The sequence below is a fragment of the Quercus robur genome, chromosome 7 (assembly GCF_932294415.1).
Source record: "Quercus robur chromosome 7, dhQueRobu3.1, whole genome shotgun sequence".
NCBI lineage: Eukaryota > Viridiplantae > Streptophyta > Magnoliopsida > Fagales > Fagaceae > Quercus > Quercus robur.
Genome location: NC_065540.1, coordinates 19,704,244 through 19,722,020, shown reverse-complemented (window position 1 = coordinate 19,722,020; position 17,777 = coordinate 19,704,244). Strand labels below are relative to the sequence as shown.

At 41.1% G+C, this 17,777-nt stretch overlaps 1 protein-coding gene and 1 long non-coding RNA gene across 2 annotated transcripts; one reads left to right on the top strand and one right to left on the bottom strand.

Annotated features, from left to right (window-relative positions):
- Positions 1-10,920: 10,920 nt before the first annotated feature.
- On the bottom strand, positions 10,921-11,935 carry LOC126691129 (uncharacterized). The gene is made up of 2 exons (XM_050386203.1): positions 11,540-11,935; positions 10,921-11,457 (listed from the first exon to the last, which is right to left on the bottom strand). Exons 1-2 carry the CDS (start codon positions 11,933-11,935, stop codon positions 10,921-10,923), a joined length of 933 nt encoding a protein of 310 aa, XP_050242160.1.
- A 2,245-nt stretch (positions 11,936-14,180) lies between these two features.
- On the top strand, positions 14,181-14,758 carry LOC126692676 (uncharacterized). Its single transcript, XR_007645058.1, has 2 exons — positions 14,181-14,254; positions 14,365-14,758. It is a non-coding gene; the product is annotated as an uncharacterized LOC126692676 (long non-coding RNA).
- Positions 14,759-17,777: the final 3,019 nt, after the last annotated feature.

Below are 17,777 nucleotides of genomic sequence, written 5' to 3'. Positions count from 1 at the left end.
TAAATGCAACAGATCTAGGATTTTGCACATTAACCAATTTTAGATCTAGTAATATTGACACAATGATTTGCATGTCATTTTTTTATGGGTATTTAAAAGGTCATTTAAAGTCTAGAAGACTAGACTCTATCTAGGTAGGGTGGGTGTCTAACACCTTCACATCCTGTAACTTAGCCCCCGAATATTGGAATCTTAGGTTGGTAGATTTAGTGTCTTATTTTATTTGGGTAGATTGTAACTAAGAAACAAGGCTTTGTATTTCTTTCTTCTTCTTCTTCTTCTTTTTTTTTATTTTTTTTTTAATTTTTTTTTTATAACTTGATTGTACCTAGGAATCAAAACAATGTAAAGTTCTTCCTACCAAGATGTAATTATTTCCAATTAATGAGAATGTGTACTATTCAAGATATGTTATAGTTTATAAAGTTTTCTTATTTTACTCATAAAATAAGAGGCGACTCCATGTGATCTTGAAAAGGGAAGGTGCCGATGCCTAAACCCCTTTTTTGAGAGTACCAAATTTCTCTGTCTCTCACACAATGCAACACAAAGAATGATAAAAAAAAACATAACATTCAATTCAGGCTTGAAAAAAACTCCATTGTCCATAGTTTAATGGAGTATGAAAGCTATTTGCGTGGAAAAAGGAAGGAGTTAGCAATGAATATGAAACATGTAAGGTACTAAGTAACATGCATGAAGAAAATATAGATGTAAGTCTACATGCCATATGAGTATGCATGATGAAACGTAAGTTGATCTAAATGACATATGAATGATCTGAATTAAAACAAACAACTAAGCCAATAACAATTGAAAGCCCTAATTGCACAAATCTAAAATAACAAATTAAAAACCCAAGGTTAGTGATGTAAAATTACACAAATATTAGGGTGCGTTTGTTTCAGTGTAAAACACTTTCAGGAAATTATTTACCCCCTTGTGCGTGTTTGGCAGCTACGGAAAATACAGTCAACGGAAAATCATTTATGATTTGACTGGAAAATAAGCCACTTTGAGCATAAAATCATTTACACGTTGATTTTACCTTCAAACCATTTCCGGAAATCATACCTGAAGAGAGTGAGCTCGAGCACACTCCTCACACGGTCCAAAACCCATCTGCAAGCTCACCTCAACCAAGCTCCAGCCAGTCCAAATCATGCCGCCCCACGGTCCAAAACCCATCTCCAAGCTTACCTTCAAACCATTTCCACAAAAAAAAAAAAAAAAAAAAAAAACCGAACCCAGAGAGAGAGAGAGAGAGAGAGAGAGAGAGAGAGAGGTCAGTCACTGTCAGAGAGAGAGAGGCCGATCACCTAAACTTGAGATCGATTCCATCGCCATCGGGGTTGTGCCTTTCACCGCCGATCAAGCAAAGATCAACTCCAACGCCGTGCAATCTTGCCTTCGCCGCGTGATCTTGCTTTCGCCTTTGCCGCGCGATCTCGCTTTCGCCTTTGCCGCGCGATCTCACCTCTAGATCGAACCCAGTCGCCTCTGTCGCGCAATCTCGCCTCTAGATCGAACCCAGTCGCCTCTCTCTCTTCCTTCTTCTCTCAATTTGACCAGATTTGATGAATTATTTTTTGGGTTTTGTTTCTTTTGTGTTTCTGGACTGAGAAATGATATTATATATTTGTTTGGAAGCTGAGAAAATGTAAGCAACAAATAGAAAATATGTTTTCTATAGTATTTTCAAGAACACAACCAAACACTAAAAAATATTTTCCGAAGTATTTTTTAAAATACCACCAAACACCTGAAAATATTTTACACTTGGAAAACATTTTACATAGAACCAAACACAACCTTAAATAAAAATTTTAAAAGTCTAAGTTCCTTATGCCAAATTACACAAATATAAGGTTTTTTTTTTTTTAATTAAATACTATAGGTTTGGGAGAGTAGCTTGCGGTCCAATTTAAATATTTTTTCATTTGAAATTGACAACAAGACTTTGAGAGAGAGAGAGAGAGAGAGAATTATACAAGCACATATTTTACACACGTTACCATGTTAGTGTACATTTTTTACACACAATGTTCATAATTTCACATGCGTTATCCACGTTTTTTAAGCATGCTCACGTTTAACCCATGACATAAGTGACGTGTTTGAATGATGTGCACTATTAAATGTGCGATAATCAAAGCCTCTTTTAAAACTCTTTAACTACTAATTGTACTACTTCCATCGGCCATTTTCATTCTAACACGAATGGCTATGCCTGTGGCTAACATCATTGGCGATGGCTAATCTATTCTGGACAGTTATAAATCAGTTTCATGAACACCCATACAACTCATTGCTACAACCTAAAAGTAATGCTACAGCCACACACAAAGAGCAAGCAATCTATTTTTTCGTTATTTAATTAATTAATTTTTTCCTCTATTATTATTGGTGGTTGAACTGATTCGGACTAAACTTGCATTGGATTTACGACAAATACTAAGAAGTAGGGCATTTTCGGTAGACTGTAATTGTAATAACATAGGAATAAGAATAGGAATAGGTTGCAGCCTCTGTGAAGAACACACCGAAGATACTATTCACTGTCTTTGGTTGTGTGATCGGGTTAAATGTATCTGGCTTTCGGAGCCATCTTTCTGTCCATTCTGACCAAAGATTTTTAGAAATTTTGGCGATCTTGTTTCAGCGGTTTTAGCTAATGCAAGCCCAGCCATAGCTGCTCTGTTTTCGATGGTTGCTTGGAGCATTTGGATGAGGCAGAATAAACTGAGGGAGAAGCAAAGTGTTTGGGGAGTAGGGGAGACGGTACAGTGAGCTCGTGAACTGTTACAGGAATTTTGGGACGTTCAGGATCGTCCATTTCGGTCTAGGGTGTCTCGCACAAGACTGCCATGGACGCCGCCAAGTGTTGGTTTTTATAAGCTGAATTTCGACGATGCCGTCTTTGAGAATTCTGGTAGAGCAGGTCTGGGGGTGGTAGTTAGGGATGTGGAAGGAATGATAATTGCAGCTCTAAGTCAGAACATTCCGCTCCCCAGCTCTGTAGAATTGGTGGAAGCCATGGCTGCCCGACGTGCTATCCTTTTGGCGCAGGAGATAAGTCTCACATGAGTGGTAATGGAGGGTGACTCACTAAAGGTAATTGAAGCCATCAATAGTCCAAAACAATGTAGGACTCAGTGGGGCCATATTATAGAAGATATTAAAATAGCTAGTCTTTATTTGCAAGAATGTAGTTTCTTTCATGTTAGTAGGGGGGGTAATAATTTAGCCCACTCCATGGCAAGAAGAGCAGTTTTAACTGCTGATACTGATGTGTGGTTAGAAGAACTACCACAGGATTTGGATGATGTTTTCCAGTCTGATTTACCGAAATAAAATTGACTTACCTTATTCTCAAAAAAAAAAAAAAAAAAAAAAAAAGAATAGGGATATGTATTATAAGGAATACAAGACGCTATTATGTAATACCTATTACTATTCATTTATCTGGTGACAACACAATAATAGAACCCTAAAGAAAATGGAATGAAAGCATTTTAAATCAAATTTAAGATATATTTTAAGAAATATTTTATTCATATAATTATATTTCCAAAAAAAATATTTTTAAAATTCGAAAGGGAGATTAATTATTTTTTTATGATTTTTTATTTTCATAATTGTTTTGTGCTTATGGAAAGTTTGTTTATTTAAAAATATATTAATTTTAGAAATTAACATACTTATTAAGAAATAACTATTACAATCATTTTAGAAATGAATATTTATACTTCATTTTAAAAAATAATTATTCATTAGAAATGGTTATTCCTTACAATAAAAACACAACAAAACTAATGAATAACTAAATTTATTAGAATAAATTTTATATTACACTGTTAATTATAATCTACCAAACATATATCTGAGAACATAACATGACTGATGAGTTATGACTGTATTTTGGCAAGTTAGAATTAGGCATGTTCAGGGATTTGTTGCCCCCCACAAATCGACCTGACCCGCACCGATCCGCCGGTCTCATGGCTCCGCCAAAGCTTTTCGGTGCTGGTTGGCGGGCTTTCTCCAGTGTCGATGTTGGGCCAGTGTGGCGATCGGCGTCGAGATCTGCTGCACCGCGGGACATCGACTGAACCGAGCTATGTGATTACCTTAAAAAAAAAAAAAAAAAAAAAATCTATACAGTAAACGAACGGAGCCCCCTTCTGCTTTTTTTTTTTTTTTTTAGGATAAGTTTTAGTTCAACTAAACGACACTGCTACTATTAATTTTACTGTAGAAGATATTTTCTCTTCTTTTGCTCTCAGCCACACACGTTGTATAGTCTCTCATCTACAATTTTTTCTACAGCCCGCCCAAGTCCCAATTTCTTCTCTCTCCCTCACCTAACCCTCCACTGATTAATAAGACTATCTCCTCAGTCTCACTCTCTCAAGTCTCAAGTCTCATAGTCTCACTCTCTCACAGTCAGTCAGTCAGTCATAGAGAAAAACTTCCTTTTCATAGCTATAGTTGAAGATGATAAAATATAGAGCCTGATGGGCCTACCTTAATGGGCCTGACGGATCGGAACTGCTGGGCCTGTGTAAAGATGATCTCATGCGCTTTGAAGACCCATCGCTGACAGACATAGTAAGGGCCCATGATCCGAAGTCCCTATCGCCTAGAAAAGCCCTAAGATCCAAAAATGGAAATCCTTGCTCACCACGCTCAGAAGAATTTGTATTAGAGTCCCACATGGAAAAGATTTGGAAACCAAGAAGAAAAGCCAACTCTCTACCACTATAAAAGACCTAACACCCTCGTAAATCGAGGTACGTTTTAATTGACCCTCTCTAACGCTCTAAAGTGGGGAGAAGAATTCTAACTTGACCTTCGGAGAGTGTTTGGCCGGCACCACACCGGTGCTCTCTAAAGGTTTTCTTTCGATTGCTTCTGTTGTGCAGGTTCGCTTCGAGTCGCGAGTATGGTGTGACCTATTGGTGATAATTTTCGTCGTCATCAGTTGGCGCCGTCTGTGGGAAACGTAGCACACTATCGCTTCCTAGACAAAAGAGTTACATGGTACTCACACGCTCGATGGCAACCACTAACGACGTTCAAGAAGAGGAAGCCCCTATGACTGCCCTTGAGAGACAGGTCAGGACACTCGCCGCAGCCGTGGAGCGCCTCACCAAACAAAACCACGACCTAGAAGAGCAGCTGAACCAAAAGAGTGCGGCGGTCAATAACCAAGGAGTGGATCAAGAAGGGACCAGCGCTGAAAGGAGAAATCATGATGGACCACAGGAGAGTAACGCCCCGAGCAGACCAGTGCGACGGGACACTAGCATCCCTTCAGTGACGGATACGGCTCCACAACCCATCATCGCGGAGATGCAGGCGATGAAGGAACAGATGGAAGTACTGATGAACGCTCTCAAGGGGCGAGTGTCCAATGATCTTGACGACCTTGTCAACCGGACTGACTCGCCATTTACGACAACCGTCAATTCCTTCCCCCTGCCGAGTAAGTTCCGCATGCCAAGTATGGATAGTTATGACGGAATCAAGGACCCTCTAGATCACCTAGAGACCTTCAAGACCCTGATGCACCTTCAGGGAGTGGCAGACGCAATTATGTGCAGGGCATTTCCTTCGACCCTAAAGGGCGCAGCAAGGATTTGGTTCAGCCGGCTAGCACCAAACTCCATCAGCACCTTCAAGGAGCTAAGCGCTCAATTTACTACGCACTTTATCGGAGGACATCGGTATAAGAAATCCACGGCTTGTTTAATGAATATCAAGCAGCGAGAGGAGGAGACGTTACGGGCCTACATATCACGCTTCAATAAAGAAGCGCTCTCGATCGACGAAGCCGACGACAAGATATTGGTGGCAGCGTTCACGAACGGGTTGAAGGGGGGTAAGTTTTTGTTCTCCCTGTACAAAAACGACCCAAAGACCATGTCAGAGGTGCTTTACAGGGCCACCAAGTATATGAACGCTGAAGACGCACTATTAGCCCGAGAAGATAGACCCAAGAAAAGAGACAGACAAGAGGATCCCCGACAGGACCAGGGGCGGAAGAAAGGAAGGATGGGAGACCGGAGGGAGGAGAGACGTCCAAAACCCATGGGCGGAAGGTTCACAAGTTTCACCCCGTTGACTGCTCCGATAGACCAAGTCCTAATGCAGATTAAGGACGAAGGATCCCTAACGTTTCCAGGAAAGCTGAAGAGTGATCCCAACAAAAGGTCCAGAGACAAATATTGCCGCTTCCACCGTGACCATGGTCACGACACGGCCGATTGCTACGACTTGAAGCAACAAATCGAAGCCCTTATCCGGCAAGGGAAGCTGAAGAAGTTCGTCAGCAAGGAGAGAACGGATCAACCCCCACAAGAACAACACCCCTGTCGAGAAAACGAGCGACCAAGGCCCCCATTAGGGGACATAAGGATGATAATCGGAGGAACAGCTGCGGCCGGATCGTCAAAAAAGGCTCGCAAAACATACCTTCGGATGGTACAGAATGTCCAGTTGGCGGGTACAGTGCCAAAGATGGCAAGAAGGGAAAGCCCCATTATCGAGTTCTCGGAAGAGGATGCACGACGCCTACACCATCCACACGACGATGCCCTCGTCGTCAGCATGCGGGCAGGCGACTACAATATGCATCGAGTGTTGGTCGACAACGGCAGCTCGGCCGATATCTTGTACTATCCGGCGTTCCAGCAAATGAGGATTGACAGGGAGCAGCTAATACCGACAAACGCCCCGCTCGTTGGTTTCGGAGGGAGTAGGGTATTCCCTTTGGGCGCGGTCACATTATCGGTGACAGTAGGAGATTACCCCCAACAAATCACCAAGGACGTAACATTCTTGGTGGTCGATTGCTCGTCCGCCTACAATGCTATTATTGGACGACCCACGCTCAACTCGTGGAAGGCGGCAACATCAACTTACCACCTAATGATCAAGTTCCCAACAGAGTATGGCGTGGGAGAGCTACGCGGAAGTCAAGTTGCCGCACGAGAATGCTACGTAGCTATGATGGAGATGGAAGACCAAATCCAGGTCTTGAATATAGAAGAGCACCGAATGATGGCAGAACCCACAGAGAAGCTAGAGGAGATAACTCTCGACAGTTCCAACCCGGACAGAACAACCAAGATCGGAACGCTTGCCAAACCCGCAATTCGTCAAGAGCTCGTAGCTTTCTTGAGGAGCAATAAGGATGTGTTCGCCTGGAGTCATGACGATATGCCAGGAATCGATCCCTCGGTCATGGTACATAAATTGAATGTATTGCCTTCATTTCCACCCGTCCGATAAAAGAAGAGAGCGTTCGCGCCGGAACGAGACGAAGCGATAGCGGAAGAGGTCCGCAAACTCCAAGAGGCAAGCCTCATCAGGGAAGTCTACTATCCCGATTGGCTGGCAAATGTGGTAATGGTGAAGAAGACGAGCGGTAAGTGGCGGATGTGCGTGGATTTCACCGATCTTAACAAAGCATGCCCCAAAGATAGCTATCCCCTTCCAAGGGTCGACGTCCTGGTAGACTCGACGGCTCAACACCAATTACTAAGCTTCATGGACGCTTTCTCGGGTTACAACCAGATCCGCATGCACGAGGCCGATCAGGAAAAGACTTCGTTCGTAACTAGTCAAGGACTCTTCTGTTACAAAGTAATGCCATTCGGCCTGAAGAATGCGGGAGCAACATACCAAAGGCTAATGGACAAGATGTTCGCACAGCAAATCGGGAGGAATGTACAGGTCTATGTCGATGACATGTTGGTGAAAAGTCGGAAGGAGGAAGACCACCTGGAAGATCTTAAGGAAACATTCGGTACGCTTCGATCCTACAACATGAAGCTCAATCCGGGAAAGTGCGCATTCGGCATAACGGCAGGCAAATTCCTAGGATTCATGGTATCCTAGAGGGGGATTGAGGCTAACCCGGACAAAATCCAAGCCATAGTAGAGATGGCCCCACCGCGAAATGTGAAGGAGATACAAAGCCTTAACGGCAAGATAGCGGCATTAAATAGATTCGTGTCAAGAGCCACGGACAAGTGTTTGCCCTTCTTTCGCACGTTAAAGAAGTCTTTCAAGTGGACGGACGAGTGTCAGCGAGCATTTGCGGAATTAAAAGCATACCTATCCTCACCGCCCCTATTGAGTCCCTCGCAACCTGGTGAAGAACTTTTCCTCTACTTGGTTGTCTCCTCTGTGGCAGTAAGCGCGGCCTTAATTAGAGAAGAGGATAATGCACAGAAGCCTGTATACAACGCCAGCCGGGCGTTCCGCGGTGCCGAAGAAAGATACCAGCCTATGGAGAAACTCGCTTTTGCATTGGTCACGGCGGCTCGCAAGCTCAAGCCCTACTTTCAAGCCCATACCGTGAACGTAATGACCGACAAGCCCTTGCGAAGGGCACTGAGTAACCCTGAAGCCGCGGGTCGACTAACGTTGTGGGCAATAGAATTGAGTGAGTTTGATATCAAGTACCGTCCACGTGTGGCCATTAAAGGACAAGCTGTAGCCGACTTCATAGCGGAGTTTACGCGTGACGAGGACAAGGGGGCAGAAGAATTCCCCCAGTGGAGCATATATACCGACGGATCATCCAATCGGCGAGCCGGAGGGGCCGGCATAGTATTGCTGTCACCTGAAGGAGACAAGATTGAATGTATGGTCCGTCTCGACTTCCCCACCACCAACAATGAAGCGGAATACGAAGCCGTGGCGGCAGGACTCGACCTAGCCAAAGCCGCCAGAGCTGAAAATGTGGTCGTTTACTGCGACTCTCAAGTCGTGACCAATCAAGTAAACGAAGATTATGAATGCAAGGGGGAAAGGTTGAAGAGATATCTTGATCAAGTAAGGGCGAGAGTCGACGGACTAAAAGCAATGGTCGTCCAATCCCCAGGGGAGAAAATGAGCTCGCTGATCGGCTAGCCAAAGCCGCTTTAGCAGAACATATGGTGACACCGGGTAATGTACTTTCTTTTGTTCAACTTTTTCCACTAATAGACCCCGACAACATGCAGGAGATACGCTCTGAAAGAAACTGGACTGCACAGATAACTTCATACTTAAAGGACGGGTTACTGCCAGAAGAAAAGGAAGCAGCAAGAAAGCTAAAAGTCCAAGCGGCAAGGTTCGTCTTAATAAAAGACATTCTTTACAAGAGAGGTTTCTCCCGTCCTTATCTAAGATGCCTGGGGGCTGAAGAGGCAGACTACGTAATGAGGGAAGTACACGAAGGGATATGCGGGAACCATTCTGGATCGCGGTCGTTAGTGCACAAATTGGTACGAGCTGGGTATTACTGGCCAACCATGCAGAAGGATGTCGAGTCTTACGTTAAAAGCTGCGACAAATGCCAGAGGTTCAGCAATTTTATCGGACAACCAGCTGAGGAGCTAACCCCTATAACGACTCCATGGTCGTTCGCTCAGTGGGGACTAGATATCATGGGACCTTTCCCAACGGCGGTAAGGCAACTGAAGTTCTTGGTAGTGGGTATTGACTACTTCACAAAATGGGTAGAAGCGGAAGCCTTGGCCACCATTACAGAAAAGAACATTAGAAGTTTTGTCTGACGGTGCATCGTATGCAGGTTTGGTATTCCTAGAGTTCTTGTCTCAGATAATGGGAGGCAGTTCGACAACGGCCACTTCCGGGATTTTTGTACACAGCTAGGAATAAAAAACCACTACTAATCACCCGCCCATCCTCAGGCTAATGGCCAGGTCGAAGTCACGAACCGATCCCTGTTAAAGATTATCAAGACTCGGCTCGAGGGGGCAAAGGGCATATGGCCCGAAGAATTGCCGAGCATACTATGGGCATACAGGACAACGGCGAGGACTCCGACAGGAGAGACGCCATTTCGACTGACATACGGGAGCGAGGCGGTCATCCCAGCAGAAGTTGGGCTCACAAGTTACAGGGTTCACAACCATGACGAGTGCAGGAATGACGAATCCATGAGGCTACAGCTGGACCTGATAGATGAGGTTCGGTCGGCGGCGGAGCAAAGGATCGCTAGATACCAGGATCGCATGACCAGACATTACAACTCCCGGGTCCGACACAGAAACTTCCAAGTAGGAGACCTCGTACTCAGGAGGGTCATGGGTGCAACTAGAGACCCTACACAGGGAAAACTCGGCCCCAACTGGGAAGGACCTTATAGAGTTACGTCAAGGAAAAGGAAAGGAACACAAAATGCAGTCCACAAGATGGACGGATCATCCTACAGGGATGATAACATCCTACAGGGATGATAACTTGAAAAGTCCACAAGATGGACGGATCATCCTACAAGGACGATCACTGTCAGTCCACAAGATGGATGGACACAAAATAAAGTCCACAAGATGGACGGATCATCCTACAGGGATGATAACATCCTACAGGGATGATAGCTTAAGTCCACAAGATAGACGGATACAAATGAAGTCCACAGGGAACGGATCACCAACAGCGTGAAAGAACTATTCACAAAGTGGACGGATCACCTAAACGGTGTTATAATTTTATCCACAAAATGGACGAATCACCAAAGACGGCAAACAAAATTACAAGTCCAAGAATGGACAGATAACGGGATGCTGAAAAGTTGGCGGACCGTCCACGAGGCCGGACAACGGATCTTCCAAATGGACGGATCAATCAGCACAAAATAATAAGTCTGCAATGTGGACGGAGTATAACGGATAAACAAATATTCTTTTGAAAATCCTTCCTCAAGGAGGAGGACGGACTTTTAAACAAGTTCCAAACAATAATAGAAAACATATAAACATTAATAAGCCAAAAGCCCAGAAGGCAAGTGTTTAATACAATTAAAGAGGACGGATTGTTCTGAAAAGTAAATTAATAAACCAAAAAAAAAAAAAAAAAAAAAAAGAGGACGGATTGTTCTCAAAATAAATTATATAGAGATTAATCCACTTTCTTTGGCTCAGCAACTTGAACATCCTTCGACGGGACGGATTCTCTGTCGCCCTGAACAGCGTCTTCGCCAAAAAGGTCCTCCGTATTTTCGGAAGCGACGGGGAGGGCAGAAGTCTGGCCTTGGTCGTCAACTTTGACCATTGACAAATCCAGCTCGGGGTAGGCCTTCTTGACCTGACGGAGAGAGTCGTCGAAGCCTTGAAGGAAAGAGTCCGCCAGCTCGCTCAACAAGGAGTCTGAGTCACGGTACTCCTTGACGGCTACCTCTTTCACATGACGGATCTCTTCCTTCAGTTCTTTAATCTCCGCCTCCTTCTTCTCTATAACCGTCAACGACTCGACCGTCTTCTCCTCCAGCTCTTTCCTTGCCTTCTCAGAAATCTCCAGCTTCTTCTCCATATTGGACCTCCATTTATGGAGTTGACCAAGCTCTTCCTCCGTCTGCTCCGCCTTTGCACGCACCCGGTCCAAAGTACTCTCACGATTGAGACACCGGTCCAGTAATCCCTTCATCATGACCAAGGACTGTAAACAAGGAAAGAGCCCGTCACATAATGTACTAAACAACGAAAAAGAGAAACAAACATATTTGACGGACATAACCCACCTGAGCAACGGCAAAGAGGCCCGTCTCCCCCATGGCCTCCGTCGAGTGGTTTCCAAGATCCTCATAGTCTTCCGCCGTGATAATAGACGACAGCTTCTCCAACGCATACTTGGAGTCGTCACGGAGGAGGGAAGGAGGTCTCTCTTGCTTAGAGTCTGGGGCCGTCATGAATCCTTTTCCCGTCCCATGCTTAGCTGGGGTGACGGTCTTGGTACCCTCAGCCATCAAACCAACCACAGGTTCAAGAGAGACCTTTGGTTGCCTAAACGGACGGTCAGATTTTGATGTCGGTTTCCTCTTCGGGGCTGAAGCCGACACCCTAGGTACCACCTCGCCCGATTCCTTCTTCTTGACGGCTTGAGATTTAATTAAAGCTCTCCTTTTTGCGTCTTCCATCTCTGCAAATAATGACGGATGAAATTAAAACTAAGTAAAGTCAATTAAATGGCAAAGTAAAGTCGACGGGCTTACGTCTATGAACTTGCTCGTCGTATCTAATAGCCTCTTGGGTGGGCTCAGGACCGTCGCAATACCAATGTATGGTCTTCGGGTTCACCAACTTAGCCCAAGTCCTTTCCTCCGGCTTAGTTTTTCTGCAAATCTTTTCAAGGAAACTAAATTCCTCAAGGCTAACTTGCGGGCGCCGTCTACCTGCAGAGAAAGACGATCAAGATATACATATAAAAATGGACGGATATGAAAAGCATTACAAAATTAAGACGGGTGCATACACGATTGATTTATCACTGCCCAGGTTGTGTCGACGGGCATGTACTCCGTCTCCCCTGGACGGTTCATCCATCTGTCACCCTCCAGGAAGAAGTAACGACTCTTCCAGTCTCTATTTGAGTCTGGGGTCTCAAAGATCACCTTCAACAAGGGGCTTCGACTAGCAAAACTATACATCCCCCTTGATCCAGAAATCTCGTCTGGACGGTAACAGTGAAGAAATTCACGGACCGTCAGTCTCCTTTCTCCATTCGACATTGCACCATAAAGAATCTCCATGGCTATGAAGACCCTCCAGGCGTTAGGAGATATCTGGGTGACGGACAACCCCAGATAATGCAAAAGTTCCCTATGAAGTGTAGAGAGCGGGAATTGAAGTCCTGCCTTCAACGCCTGCTCGTATACTCCGACACCGTCTACCCCTTCATAGTAACACTTCTCCGACACATAGGGTAGACGGATGGAAATGTAGTCCGGGATTTGGAAGTTGGTTCTAAAAGTGCTGAAATGTTTCTCCCTGATGACGGATGTGAACCTATGCACTGTCCACTCTGGCAACATGATGAATTGCCTTAGTCCATCAGCACCTACAACGGACTCCAGTGCTTGATTCCCGTCGTCATCAGAACCCTCTATTTCAACTATCTCCATATCCTCATTTGTTGAGGATGAAGAGGAGGTAGACGGACTCCTATCTTCGCCGGGGCTCTCTTGGTCTTTATGACCGGACGGGTATACATCCTCGTATTCCGTCCCGTCACGAACCACCGACTGGTTACTTGACGCACTAGACATTTCCTACAATTGACGATGAAACCTAAGACTGACGGGTTTGAAAGTATTGACGGGTATAGTAAGCCTAACAACAATGCAAGGACGGAAATGTAACTTGATTATGGTATTAAAGTAAGTACTTACCACACTTAGCAGAGGATAGGTGACGGTTGGTGTAATCGGTAGATACTCGTCCTCGACGGATTGCTCTGACAAGGTTGACGGCTTCGCTCTGACAAACGATTTCTAATTGAAAATTGTAAAAATGAGAGAGTGAGGCGCCTTATATATATAGGAGATGCACGGAAGACGAAGCGACACTTCGATCCTATACAACGGCCATTCAGAGATTGACACGTGGCATGCTCAATAAATGTTGACAACCTGTCAGTACGCATCAACAGATTTGTACCCATCATGTAACCGTTAACTTTATGAATCTTCCTCTGACGGGTTGATCCATCTGGAACCGTCATCCTATCTTGCATAAATCCGTCAACCAGTTGTGACTACAAAATTAAAACCTTCTTTTTGTCTCACGGATCCCATTCCGTCATAAAATACCCGTCATACCCATACGTTAGGGTCGTCACCCCATTGATCCTTTGACCTAAAAGCTAACGGACCATTGGGGTGAAGGGGGCAACTGAAGATGATAAAATATAGAGCCTGATGGGCCTACCTTAATGGGCCTGACGGATCGAAACTGCTGGGCCTGTGTAAAGATGATCCCATGCGCTTTGAAGGCCCATCGCTGACAGATATAGTAAGGACCCATGATCCGAAGTCCCTATCGCCTAGAAAAGCCCTAAGATCCAAAAATGGAAATCCTTGCTCACCACGCTCAGAAGAATTTGTATTAGAGTCCCACATGGAAAAGATTTGGAAACCAAGAAGAAAAGCCAACTCTCTACCACTATAAAAGACCTAACACCCTTGCAAATCGAGGTACGTTTTAATTGACCCTCTCTAACGCTCTAAAGTGGGGAGAAGAATTCTAACTTGACATTCGGAGAGTGTTTGGCCGGCACCACACCGGTGCTCTCTAAAGGTTTTCTTTCGATTGCTTCTGTTGTGCAGGTTCGCTTCGAGTCGCGAGTACGGTGTGACCTATTGGTGATAATTTTCGTCGTCATCAATAGTCTTACGAAATCAGTCTTTGTCATCTCTGTTCTCCACCATCGGCTCTACCATTATGCAGCTCTCTCTTTAGTAAACCTAACCCCTAATTTATTTTTGGTTTTATTTTGAGTTCATTGATTGTTTCTTGCTGACTCTTTTTTTTTTTTTTTTTTTTTGGGGTTATTTTCTTGTAATTTCAGGGGTGTTTTAAGAGATTCAGCCTGGTAAAGGACTAAATCCCAAAGGCTCAAATATTTTTAGAGTATTTTCTCAAATATCTGTGGCTGTGCTACTGAGTACTGACTATATTTGATATTACTAGAAGACTATGCTAGAAATATAAAACATTATTGTTAAATGTTAATGTTGCTACCTTGCTGAAATGATCTTATTATGGTTGAGACTTGATAGTTTATAATTGTGTGTTTGATTAGGAATGCTGTGACAGGTAGAGATTTGTTAATGTGTGTTAATGTGTTTAATTTGACAGGATGAGATTTATAGTCTTATCATGATTGAGACTGGATATTTTATAATCGTGTATGGTTGAGACTTGAGACTTTATAATTGTATTTGATTTGGAATGTTGTGACAGGTTGAGTTAACATGCATAGTCTTATTGTGGTTGAAACTTGATAATTTAGTGTTGGGTATTTGATTTGGAATGTTGTGATAGGTTGAGATTTATTAATATGTGTTAGTGTGTTTTTTTTTTGAAAGGTATGTGTTAGTATGTTTAATATTTTTTGTTTTTTTGAGCTCGTGTTAGTATGTTTGATATAACAGGTTGAGATTTATAGGGCTTAATGTGACAAGTTAAAATTTTATTACTATGTTTTTTTTTTTTTTGATAAGTTTATTACTTTGTTTGACAGGTTTAGATTTTCAAAATTTATAATTTATATGTTTTATAAATTATATGTTTATAAGGGTTTAATGTTAAGCCGAACATGTATAAGTAAATTGCCCAAGTATTAGGGGAAAAATAAGCCCTTTGTAAAGAAAGGCCCAGTTAAAAAAAAAAGTCAAAATGGGCTTAAATGCTATTCTTTAGAGGCCTAAAATCCCAAACTTAGAATAATAATTTTTAAAAGCCCAGCCTAAAAGTAAGGTGCGGTCATGCATAAAGTGAAAGTGCACCCTATAATTGTGGTACAAAAAACCTTTTCAAAACTGACCGAGCCGAACTGTGTACAGGCATGGCAAATCGGGCAGGTTGGGTTAATTAGATTACGGGTCAAATGGTTATGGGTTAAAAACGAGTTTGGGTCAATCGGATTGCAGATATTGGGTTGGGTTGATTTGTATTTTTCATATGAATATATTTTTTTTAATAAAAAAAAATATGTATTTGTCATTTGAAAAGTCATATAACAAATTACTTGATGTAAAATACATACTTGGAATTTATTACTTGTATCAAGAATGAACTCAATTAAATTTATTAATACTTATTTAATAATTTTAAAATTATATAAATTATAACATTACTATTTAAAACAAAATAACATAAAAATAAGTAAAAGAAATGCATAAGTTTTATTTCTACACAATATCAATATTTCAAAATATAAAAGAAAATTACAAATGATTTATTGGATAACTCATTTGACAAAGAATAAAAACATATAAGAAATTTACAATCTTGAAAATTAATTTTATAATTTATTATTAATTGTGGTTGACATTTTATTTCAATTTGAGAAATACATTAAAGTTTGATAGTTTACTTATTTATACATGGTTTCTTTTATGAATATCATATTATTGTTAAGCAACACAAACTCTAGGAAATATTATAATTTATTTTGAAAAACCATTTATTTTGGACATAAATTGTTAAAAAATAGGTTTAAACATTCATAATTTATATTAATTTGATACTTGGTTTTATTATTTTTACACTTGTGAATGTTTCTCATATATGTCTATGATTTTAAATTTATGTTTTTAATTCTATTGTAATTAGATTATCTTGACATGTATTTTACTATTTGATATCTAAAAATCTTTATTCATTAGAGAATGCTCAATCATTCATCTTTCAATTAATTTGCATACAGTTATGTAAATGTCTCAATTGTTTTCTTAAAGTTCACAATAAACAATTAAACTAATATTATTTTTATTTTATTTTATTTTATTTTTTACCAAAAAATAGTTTTAAAAATAGTTTGGGTTCAAGTTGGGTTGACTTGCAAAAAATATGAATCAAGTCAACTCATTTTTGTTTCAACCCGTTTTGCAATGTCAGCCTAGTCAAAGTCAATTTCAGGCGTTCAGCCGCGTGGAGCTGGAGCTAACCTTGTCCGCATGGCATTGTAAATTCAAAACTTAAAAAAAAAAATATTAACCATTCAAATATGTATGGGCCTGTAGGCCCACAAAAAAGTTTGGGAATATGGAGCTGTAGTAGGTTCGAGCAAGTTGAATTGGCTGGAAACTGAAGCGTGAAGAGACTGATGACTGACGAGTATATTCCAGTCCCCACCAATGAAACTTTAAACCAAAATTTTTAACTTTGAGAAACCCACGAAATTCTGTACTTTCTTTTCGGTTTAAGAGGCCCAATTAAGAAGATGTGTGTACCTCATTTTGTGCTAACCGCTGCTGGGACTTATTCCTACTGGCTATTACTATTATACCAGCATTATGTCGCGATGCATAGTTTAATATAAATTAATCAAAATTTATATGTAAATATTTTTTTATTAATTTACTTAAAATAAATAATAAAAATAAATGAATATTTTACTTTTAAGTTACATAATGAATGTATGTTGTGTGAATCTAAGATATCATAAAATACACACACACACACACACATATATATATATATATATATATAATGATTTACAATAATACATTGAACTTTAAGGCTCAATTAATCACATATATTTAAATGGAAAACCCTTGAATTTAATAGGTAAAAACTATCCAAAACAATAATTGAAATCATGTTTAAGTGAAATCTCAATTCAATAATTAAGAACAATCTAAATTATTAAACATTTAAAAATTTGAAGTAAAGAGAGACTCACATGAGAATTTAATTTTTGTCCTTGAAAGCATGGAAGAAGACATTGCAATTTGAGTGAGTTTCACCCTAAGTTTAAACTTAAAGTTTAAGTTCTATGCATTGCACACTATATGTGTGTGTATATGCATGAAAAATGCTTTGAATTTAATATTTATTGTAGAAAAGAGGTGGTGTAGGCTTACCTCTGTTTAGCTAATTTTTGTTATAATTCCTTTGTGTAATGTGTGTATATGCATGAAAAATTATATGAATTTAACATTTATTGTAGAAAAGAGGCAGTGTAGTTTTACACCTGTCTAGTTAATTCTTGTTATAATCCCTTTGTTTTGCAAGGAGAGAGAAAACCCTTCTTTCATAATTAAAAAAAAAAAAGTCAGCGTTAATATATAATGGCTAAGATATTAATCTTTGGAAGTAGTATTTTATATTGATTAGTATTTCAATTGTGGGTTTTGGTAGCTAGAAGTTAGCGCATAGTAATTAATAATTAGAAAATTACTTTGAAATTTTTTTAAACCAATCCCTTAAAAAAGATTTAGTAGAGTTTAAATCACGTTAATAAATTATCTCTCT